Here is an 11,010-nt window from a genome sequence, read left to right as displayed (position 1 = left end):
TATTGTTACTGCACTCTGGTTTTCCTGGTTGCCAAGACAACAGTTACCAGGAGAAGGTGAGGAAGCATGCCCGGAAATGACACCTTCCAGCTCCCTGTCCTTTAATTAACACTGAGGCTTTCTCATTCAAGACAAAGACTGGATCTTTGCTTGCTAGCGCGTCTTAAAATCTCTTCATCTGCCTAGCAGCCTCCCCCCAGCCACACGACTATACAAACCGGCTGTGGTTTTTTGCTCTTTGTGTTGACGGTTGTTTGGTTAGAGATGTAAATTAAAGATAAACGCTTCGTTTGAAGTTTGAACGTGCACAGCCCCAAGCCTAACCCCCTCCGGCATTAAACCCAATCTCACCCTCAGGCACCAGGTAGGCATGTTTCATTTTATATTACAGCGGTAACGCGCTGAGGGAATTAAACCCAGGAATGACGAAACCAGAGCTTTGCAGTCCTGTAAAAATTCACACAGCTTCCAAATATATATCAAAGGTGTAATAAATACATGGCAGTGGGTTGCGCTTTACAGTAAATTGTAATCCCAGTATAGAAATCACACGGCGGTGAATCCGCTATCATTTTAAACGCATTTAATCCAAACCTTTTAAAACCACTAGACAGGAATTAAAAACACACATTTGCCATCATGCCGTGATACTGACAAGGAGTCAGCTTGTACAGTAAGTAACGGATGGCCCGATGCACTCCTGATGAGATTTATGGAGATATTTCATTAGCTTGATGTGATTTAGAAGGACTGCTCTCATCAATGTCAGCAGCTGAGCCACACAAAGAGCAATGTGAAACACTGCCTTTCATGTCTGCATCTCCTGGAGCTGTGAGGCTCCTGCATTAGAGATTACCAGCATGCTTAATGAATGATGCTTTCCAGCCCATATCAGCCAGAAAACAAGCTTATCGCTGGCACTTGAAGACCTATTGATGAATCCCAGCTGACTGACAATCCTGAGAGGCAACTGACACACAAGCACGCACACACCTTTTATCATTTAGGCTTAATGCTTCCCCATCTGTGCAATGCGGGCAAACATTGTAATGTTTTAATGATTCCAGCCATTAGCATGTCGTTGTCCTAGATCCCCAGGAGATAGGTATTGATGCACTGTGTCTGAAGGTCGCTTCTCAATGACAGGGCTTGTTTAAAACTGCTTCATTGTTTCAGTGAATGGAGACAGGTAAGGAAGTCATACCTCAGTGACTGCTATGACCCACGGTTACAGAAGCCCATTAAAAAAACAAAAAAGCCAAACGAATTGGGACCAGGGTGTCAGGAATAACGGGATTGTGGAATTGTTTATATGACTTTCCCAATCAAGAAACCTCCTGAAAAAGCCCTTTACCTGTAAATATAGAACACAGCGTTCACTAAATACCAGCAATTGAGGGCTGAATAGCGCATTTCCTCAGAAGAGCGCAGCACACGCTATGACAGGTTACCATGGGGCTGTTTGGAGGATCAAGGTTTTATTGCAGTATGATAATTCTGATCAATGTCACCTGACCCCACTGTAGGTTCCTCAATGTGAGCGGAAGCTTGGAATCATCATCACCAAACATTCAGGAGATTGGGAGCATTGTCTAATTCCTGCAGGTCGGGCTTGACCATGATCTGAGATGGGATCACAGCAAGGGCTAGTGAGGGAGTTCAGCACGGTCTAGGGCCAGGCAGCCAGGACTCTCAATAACAGGGAGGGGGGCTTGGTGTCCAGTATTGAGGTTTGAGTAAACGATTCTGCTCACCGCTGCAAAATCACTCGATCGAAGTCCTGAAGACCCAAGGGTGGAAAAACAACAGTGTGGAATAAATCAGCCTATTAGGCATCGAGAAAGGACTTCTCCCTGCCAGAGCGCTGGCAGGGAAGAGGGATTAGTCTCGGTGTCTGCCTGCGATCGATGGCAGTGGAGCCCTAAAACTGCGGCTGTTAACTCTTCCTATGAAAAGCTTGTGTAAAACTTTTCAGGCTGAGAAATGGTCCCCATGCTCACCTCCTAAAAGACTGGCATATAATGTACATATAATCACACCCCAGGGCGACAGATAAACAGACTCTGGTAGTGCATATAATGATAAACAAATAAGAGTGTGTCTTAAAATGGAGACATGTGTTACAGTGCTGAAAGAGCAACGGGAACATCTGTGGGCCTACTGTAGGAGATGCCAGACGGGCAGACATGCACGCTTTGTGGGACTCACCCAATTTTACTGGATCAGGAGAATGACTCGTGGAATCTCCTCTGTTTGCGAGTGGATCCAGTATTAGACAGCCCCAAATGTTCTTTTAAAATGTTTTTTGATAAAAGAAAGGGATGCAGTTACAAACTCTGGGAACAGTTTTAAAAAAAGCTTTATTAAAACCAGAGAAACGATACAGAGGTCCACAGTGTTTCAAACAGGAGTATCTCACAGCACACTGCAAAACAGCAACACAGAGAGCAACACAAACACACAGGAAACTAGAGCAAGAGAAGGCAGCCCTGGATCGGCACTTAGAACGCACCTGCTTTACGTTTCTTATGACGGTTGAAAACGTGAGTCTTGTTTCTCTTTTAATACCAGGACTTTATCTGTCTGTAAAGGTAGAAGTTATGTCTGATACGGACTCTTCATTCGAGAGTTGTTTTTTTTTTTTTAATTATTTCATAAAGAATAAATAACAACGACAACAATATAACACATAAGAACATTGATACATATGAATACCAACAGCTCATGGATAAATAACAAACACATTTTTAATGAAAGTTTGAAATGCACTGTAATATTTACAGCAACACAAACAATTCTGAGTTTTGTAGGAAACGCTGAGTCCCACATTTCATTAAAAGTGTCGTCCCCCCCCCCCCCCCCCCCCCAATTGTCAAGTAATACGTTACCAATCGGGATTAAAAGCACATTAAAAATATTACAAAAGGGATGAGACTTTTTACAAACGCCATCGAAAATGCCTGTTCCAGGGCTGCTTGCACAAGAAGCAAATTAACGAAAATACAGCAGGCCTAAAAAAGCTGAAATTTCTTTACATGTTTTGTCTGAGCATGGGATTTTTTTTTTTTAATGATTTGAAGGGGAAGAATGTTTGGGTGGGGGGCGGGGCTGAGTTATAGAACAATACTGATCAGACACATTATAAATCAACTCACAGACTTCAACTCCACAATGATCGGGGGAGCAGTGAAAACCACTTGAATGATGGGCAGCAAAATAGCCTAGTGTCTACAGGCAATGAACCATGACACGCACTGAAGACAACAGCCGAGGCATTTGTCAAAACTGAACGTGTCGAATTGAAATCGAAACCCCTATTGCTTTAGATTGCCTGAAAGCAGGCAGCTTTTTAACAGGGTTGACTCCCTAGCTTTATCATGGAGACTCTGTTAAACCAGGACTTTGGTGTCAAGGTGTTCTTCTTAATAGCTTTGCCTTGTTGTCGGAGAGGAGACTCTGAAGGTGGATTTACATCACAGCTTCATATCCAAGATGCTGTTAAGGAAAAACTAATCCTCGGAATGAGAATGGAGAGCTGGGAAGACGTGCATGCGGGTCATTTTAGCAGGAAGGAAGCCTTAAAAGGAGGAGAGACTGCTGAGGGGAACTTAAGAGTGCGTGTGGTATTACACAGCTTAATATCCAACCTAGAACAGCGAGCTCAAGGGAAATCCTATATAAACGTTTACTTCAGTACATTCCAACGGTCATTTTGCAGTTTTACCATGTGCATTTACCATGGTTTATCATGGTCTGCCATGTTTTTAATGTGCTTTACCACACCTCTCTGGGCTTTACAATGCTTACCTATACTTTGCCATGCTTTGCATTATTACACTTTGCTATGCTTTTAATATGGGAAAGTTTTATAAGTGAGGAAATCCCTGCTTATCTGAAGGAAGCTTTGTTTTAGTGAGCGCTATATCGGTCCAATCAATAATAGAGATACCCATTGGAATTAGGCAGTAGAGCGCTAAATCTGCAGCAATAAGGCTCCAGTATATTAAGTATTAAGCTTCAGACTAGATAACTGAGGAGTCTGCACAAAGTGGAAAATAAATCTGATTTAGCCAAGCATGAAAGCGCTTCATCAGCTGAAATGATTCAAAATGGATTTCTGACAGCAAACTCTGCTGCACTTCGGGCATTTTAGCTGATGAAGAGCTTTTTATGTGTGAATATAATTTAAAAAAAAAAATGTAATTAATTTATTTTTCTTCTTTGAACGCATTCCTCAAGTTTTCCTTCTTAATATCTGCAGTTAATATACCCACGTTGGGTCACGATTTTTTTATTGTCATTTAAAAACAGTTTGAGGGAAATCTATGGAGTTCAACGTTGAAAAAAGACTATATCTGCATTATAAAACATACATAGACAGGAAACTTAACATGGTACAATTGTGCACACAGTGACTGTGGGGATATACTTATACCACTAAGGGGTCTATATGTTTAACCCATACCCTGATGAACCACAGCTGTGTTGTTTAGATTGTTCTACAGCACTGGGGAATCACCCTGAATTTTTCCCATGATTTCCCCAAGTGGTCGATGCAATGCAAGAGAAATCCCTGGTAATGGGATAAGGCTCTTAACAATCCAGCTGGGGTTTAAGCTGGGTATATGTTAATCAAATCAGCCCTGTAACCAGGCCACTTGAATCATTTTGCAAAGTTATGCTTGAATAATTGAGGGGGGCTGCGGCAGTGCAGATCTTGTATATTTTTTTTTGTTACTGTTCTTTCCCGGTAGGCTCGCTCCACATCGTTTGTCTGTAACCCTCATCTACAAGGAGGCTGGTGCTGCTTTTAGCACATCCGCAGCTGATGTAAAGAGTAATTAGCAGACTCTCCACTAGCTGCTCTGTCAAGGCTGTCGAATTCAGCTGAAAAGTGGAGCCTGAGTCTGAATCATAACCTCATTCACGAAGACTTAAGAAATCCTGTCAAGAAATGACAAACCCCCCCTGTTCATTACTTAATAACCGTATAGGAAATGTATATAAAAAAAGAATAGTTGGAATACTTTACTATGTATGCTTGTTGTGCCAGACTCTCCGGTGTTCCCTTTGCATGGTCAAGAGAAAAAGTGTTCTGTATAAGGATGAGCCTTGAGGAATGTCAAAACTGCACTCTTTATAGTTAAGTGCCAACTAACATAGAACATAGGAAGCAAACAACATACAACATTATTATTATTATTATTATTATGATTATTATTATTATTATAAGAGCATTTACAAACCTAGTTTCTCCTTTTAGTCTTATGTTGAAGGGTTGGTAAAATCTAAAGGCTGTCTTGTAAAGGTTTTAAATACCCCCCCTCCCACCACAAACTCTCATCCACTTTAGTGTGGTCATCACTCCTGGGCTCCCTTATCATTGTATAGTTGAACTTTTTAACACACTTTCGTATCTTTTAAGAATTAGGATCAACGATAGCCTCTGTCTTGGGTTCTTGAAGTTCAAAGACACAATCATGTGAAGTAGTGATGAAAATTAAAAAAAAAAAGTACTCACATAGTTAATTAGGGTTTGTTCAGCTGGAGCGTGTGGCAGGCCAAACAGAAACACGACATTTAAATACTAGCGCTGTTCTTAAAAACAAAATAACAAAAGCAGGTCTTCTATTTTTATTAGAAACACGAAAAGTTGAATTCATTAAAAAAAAAAAAAACGCTTTCTGCTGGAGCACGCAACGAAATGCCCACGTGCGTAACCTGGTTTAAAACCTTAACAAGATCACCTTTAAAAAATTGAGATAAAACCAAAAAAAAAACAGCCCCTTTTTGAGGGGCTATAATAATACTTCAGAAAAGTGGCCTGGATAAAACCAAGCCAGGAGATTAATTACACTGGTGAGGGGGGGAGGGTCTGGGATTCAATTGGAATTATGGCCGCTGTCTTAACAGCATCTTAAATAGCACAAAATAGCAAAACACTGTGAATACTGTATAATTTACTGCAAATGTCCAAACACCTTTTTTTTGTACATATTTAAGCTGACAAAAACACCGCCATAACTCCAATTTGAATTCCTGTTAAGGAGAGAGTGTGAAAGGGCCTTTGAGGCCTAGCAGGAGCTGGATTTCGTACTCCCCTAGTCTCCTGGCACTCTCTCTGGGGTTGGGGGTGGTGGGAGTCTCAGGAGCTGGGTATCGTACTCCCCCAGTCTCCTGGCACTCTCTCTGGGGTTGGGGGTGGTGGGAGTGTCAGGAGCTGGGTATCGTACTCCCCCAGTCTCCTGGCACTCTCTCTGGGGTTGGGGGTGGTGGGAGTGTCAGGGTTGCGGATGGAGGGTTCAATTCCTTCACGTTCTGCGGTGTTTTTTGTTTCTGTTTTGTTCAGAAGTAGTTCCGGCTGTCGTCACCGTCGTCTTCCTCCCTGTGCCCCCTGGAGGAGTGCTTCTTGTGTTTTCTCCGCTCGCGTCGGGACTTGTGGTGGTGGCGCCGTGACCGGTGGGCTCTCCGCGCTGTCGGAGAGAGAGAGAGAGAGAGAGAGAGAGGGAGAGAGGGAGAGAGGGAGAAAGAGAAAAGCTCAGTGGTTAATATGCTACTTTCAATTAGATTTTCTTATTGCCATGCAATCTGCACTAAGTCAGTGTGAAATGTGCAGTGTGAGTCTGGGGGTGTCCCACTGTCTCTGCACTGATCAGGAACGAGGCGAGCTCCTCACATTTAGTGCAGATGATTTTGGGCCGGTCCCACTTGCCGTTGCTGCGGCACTTGGTGGTGGGAACGTGGCGCTGCAGGAACCCGTCGGCACACTGGTACCGCACGACGGAGTGGATGTCATAGTGCGCTCGCTTCCGACCAATCAGGAAGGCATTCTCCACCACCGGGGGCGTCCCGCACAGCACTGCGGACGAACGAGAGAGAGAGAGAGAGAGAGAGGGAGAGAGAGAGAGGGAGAGAGAGAGAGAGAGAGAGAGAGAGAGAGAGAGAGAGAGAAACAGACAGACAGAGCGACACACACACACACAGAGAAACAGAGCGAGAAACAGAGAGACACAGAGAGAGAGAGACACAGAGAGAGACAGAGAAAGAGACACACAAACAGAAAGACACATAGAGAGAGACAGAGAGGGAGAGAGAGAGATACAGAGACACAGACAGAGAGAGAAAGATAGAGAGAGAAAGAGAGAGAGAGGGTTACTGTACTGCAGAACAAACTTCCTAACCCACACCAAAGAAACACAGGGATATAACTTCAGTAATACTGAAGATAAACCCTGTAAAGAACATTTCGGTTCAAGGATTATTTCATTATACCCGTTACATCTGGAGTGGAAGTACCCAGCTCTGGTAAAGACCCAGCTAGCCATTCCAACACACATTTTCACATTGTAAATGTCTAGATGCAACACCTCAGGGAGCCCCTAGATGGCACTCTTGCTGCTAGCACAAAAGCCCATTTGCTTCATGTGTCTGCTGCAAGAAGAAGGACCCAGCGCTGTCTGATTATTAATATACGTGACATTTCTGTACTTCATGATACCGAGTCTCTGGGGTCTGGGGTGGATTGTAATGAATTGCAATAGTGGCGCATTGTTCTCTGGCACCGGCCTCAGGAGCCCTCGCAGAATCCCCAAATACAGAACACCCCTCCCGATACGATCGTCATTAGCATCTATCTTCATCCAGCCACAGAGCCAGGGCTGCATGCCATTAACTCCACGAGCAGGATTTCACGCAACATTTGCAAACAAATTAATCCTGAAAAGAGAGCATCTTGGGTTATCGTTATGAGAAGCTGAATTCAGGGGAAGATAGATGAGGATTCACAGAATCATTGAGCTGATCCTCCTGCTTGAAGAAGCTTAGTTCCAGATCCGATGTCTTATACAGCCTCGCAGCACTGTCTGCACCCCCCTTTTCCCTCTTAGTTTTTCTGTTTGTTTTTCTTCCCTGACCCACAGCGAAGTTGGCAAATGACACACATGACCTCCTGCTGCTGCAGGTTGCAGCAGAAGCGTGCCTGTTTGCTTTACAGCGTGACTTGGAGAAGGGGAGGGATGTGCTTGCAGCAGAAAGACCTTTGGATATGTAAACAAACTGGAAAGCTAAAACGGATGCCAAACTACAGAAGCATGTAGTCACAGAATTTAATTTATGCCAGTTGATATTTGACAATAAAAATGATTCTTGTCTACGGCTCTTTGTTCTGGAGACTTGGCGAAGCTGCCTGGTTTTACTGTTGGTCAGGTGGAAATAACATAGAGCTGAGATTTGAAGATCGCAGACAACACAGGGTTTTTCAGCATCTCCTTTTCTAACAGACACTTCTAGAGCAAAAAAAAATAATAAGTGTTATCTTTAAACCTCATCTCAAGGTTGTGCCTTCCTCAAAACAGAAGGAATGTTAAGTTGGGGTTGCTTTGCCATAGATGCTGTTTGCATTAATTCAGCAGCAGCTGCAGTTAGGCAGCGTGCCAGGGCTTTTACACAGTGAAGCTGAGCATGAAACAGACAATGGAATGAGCTCCCCCCCCCTCTCCCTGTCCTCTCCTGGTCTCCTCTCAGAGATGCAAATTGGCAATCAGCTTGCAGCCACCCACAGCAGCGAAAATCCTCCTAATCCCCGGGCTGGGATTGCATTTGAATTCCTGGCTGTGATTTCAGCGACAGAGTGGCAGGTGCCGCGGAGCAGGTTAACAGGCTGCGCTCTGCAGGTCAGGGAGACAGCTGGGCTGGCTCTTCAGCTGCACAGACACTCCCTCTGGAGAGGGAGGCTGGACGGGAGGACACACGTCTGGGGCGGTTTCTGTACTGTGTGCAAAAAAAGCTGGGTGTCCATTTAGGGTGTTTTCTAACCCGAGGTTTGGAGTGAAGGTAATAAACCCTCTTCATTAGCAAAGTGTTGATCAGCATAGTAGAAGAACAGTAGAAAAATAAAAAGTGTACGCCTAATATCAGCAGAGGAAAAGCATGGTAAACTGCAAATTTACTGGCAGGTTGTAGTGAGGGTCAAGGATCAGGGGTTAGAGGTTAGGGGTGTAGGAGGCTGGGTTACCTGTTCCCTTCTTGCAGATGTAGGGCAGGTTGTAGTTGCAGGGCACGTCATTCCACTTGCTGTTCTCATGAGCGATCATCACCACACAGTCCTCTCCGCCCGCGAAGAAGTTATCAGGCTGGTTCTCACGCCAGTTCTCGTATTGCTGCGCGGAGAGACAGAGAGAGGCACTCAGGCACAGACACTGCTGCTAACATACTGGATTGAGTAAGTGCTGAGGGGCTCACGGTGTATGTGTCTGCATTGAGTACATGGTTAATTCTGAGTGAAAACACAATGGCTCTTCATGGGTAACTCAAAGAATCCATTTAAATGAAGATATATACAACTCTGGACTATCCTGACTTCTGTCTTTCCTTGATTATTTTTGCATGACCCTCTTATACCTCGTTTCCATGCACCACTCAGCCCTGCTGCCCCTGATATTGCGTTTCCATGTTCATTTGACCCGCATTGGCTGCCAATCAGAGCTGCCCAAAACGGGATGGGTGGAAGTACGTCACAACACTGACCAATCAAGTGACGAGGGGGCGTGAACATTTAATCCCCATCCGGGGTGAGCAGGTTTCTCCGCGCTTTAATATTGTGGTATGCTTTTTTTTTTTTTTTAGTAACACAAAGCTCCAAAGATGTCAGTGCAGGACTCACCAGCGCCATGTTGTCAGTCCACTGGAAGTCCTCCTCCACAGTGCGATCATTCAGCCCAATCCAGGTGTTCTCATGACCCAGCCCTGAGCCACAGAGAGGAGGGGAACTTTACAACAAAAAACCCTATACGATTCCTATAGGGTTCTGCTATATACAGGATTAAGCAGCATTTTGATAACTCCTGTTAAAACTATGAATCCAATACTAGTTGTAATTACAAATAAACCTACACAAGACCAGTATGAAATGGGGATACGGAAACTGTAAAGCATTTTGCATTGCTCTGCACCAAAGCAAGCAAGAGGAACGTTCTTTGTCTACCTTCTCGGCTGTGATTGCTGAGTCTAATGTATCTGTTCCTAGCTGACGTTCAGAACTGATCCAGGGTTGACCATAAAGCCTGGCTTTTAACAGCCACAGAAAAACAACCGTCATGCATGATTAGTCCATGGACAAGCCCTGATCCGTGATGGGTCAGTGGAGGGTCCTTCCTAATCATTATCCCCGGGTGAGCAGAGCTCCGGATGATGGCTTGTGGATGGATGATCGGTTCCACTTTCCTTGTTTTAAGACGTGCCATTTTTTTAAAGTCATTCAGCTTCCAAGAACCACATCATTAATCCACCACCCCATATCCTTTCATATCACTACTGGCGCCCTATCAAATCGCATGCTTATATGACCTTTACTGCTGTGCCACACTGGATTGATTTAATCTAGTTTAAATATTGATAGCAAATAAAAATGTCACGGCTGTAGAGGCATATCAGAATCATAAAAAACTGGACCAACTGTACATACATCTAGAAATGGAAGACATGCATACGTGCCTGAAAACAGACCTTCCTCATACCAAACCCCCCCATGGTCAACGTGTGCTAATGAACGCCCTTACCAAGTTTCATCACAGTCGGATTGGAAAACAGACAAAACTCTATGGATGCCTCCATCCCTAAATTGCATTGCAGCAGCCGCAGCGTGGCTCTGCTGGGCTGCACCCTCGTACCGTTGATGAAGCTCTGCTCCTCGGGGGAGTGGACACTAGCCAGGTGAGCGCTGTGCTCCCGGCAGTCCTTCTCAGCGTCCTCCCAGGTGTGTCGGTGTGAGAAGTATCGGTAGCAGTGCCCGTGGAACTTCCTCCAGCCGTGATCGCAGCCCTCTGTGTCTGAGACCGAGAGGAGAAAGAGGGACAGCATCACCCACGGCCATCGGGACCCTTATTTTAATGATCAAGCGCCACCCTGAGATGTACACACCCGTGGCTGGTTGCATAAAACACCTGAAGTATTCATTTAAGCACTTGAGGATACACTTAGATTACTCTTAAACGTGTTAAGATGCTTTCAGCA

The 11,010-nt window shown here is 44.6% G+C and overlaps 1 protein-coding gene across 2 annotated transcripts in view; it reads right to left on the bottom strand.

Moving 5' to 3' along the window:
- Positions 1-5,506: 5,506 nt before the first annotated feature.
- LOC117966242 (neurocan core protein-like) overlaps positions 5,507-11,010 on the bottom strand; it is a 64,346-nt gene continuing 58,842 nt past the window's right edge. For both annotated transcript variants that reach the window (XM_059014077.1, XM_059014078.1), the window contains exons 11-15: positions 10,668-10,826; positions 9,662-9,744; positions 9,014-9,158; positions 6,677-6,859; positions 5,507-6,473 (exon numbers count right to left, since the gene is read on the bottom strand). In XM_059014077.1, coding sequence (XP_058870060.1) covers positions 6,346-6,473; positions 6,677-6,859; positions 9,014-9,158; positions 9,662-9,744; positions 10,668-10,826 — 698 coding nt within the window. In that variant the 3' untranslated portion in view covers positions 5,507-6,345. The remainder of the gene's footprint in view (positions 6,474-6,676; positions 6,860-9,013; positions 9,159-9,661; positions 9,745-10,667; positions 10,827-11,010) is intronic.

This window comes from Acipenser ruthenus, chromosome 47, assembly GCF_902713425.1.
Source record: "Acipenser ruthenus chromosome 47, fAciRut3.2 maternal haplotype, whole genome shotgun sequence".
NCBI classification, from domain to species: Eukaryota; Metazoa; Chordata; class Actinopteri; order Acipenseriformes; family Acipenseridae; genus Acipenser; species Acipenser ruthenus.
The sequence above is the reverse complement of the archived record's forward strand: the minus strand, read 5'-3'. Positions and strand labels throughout refer to the sequence as shown.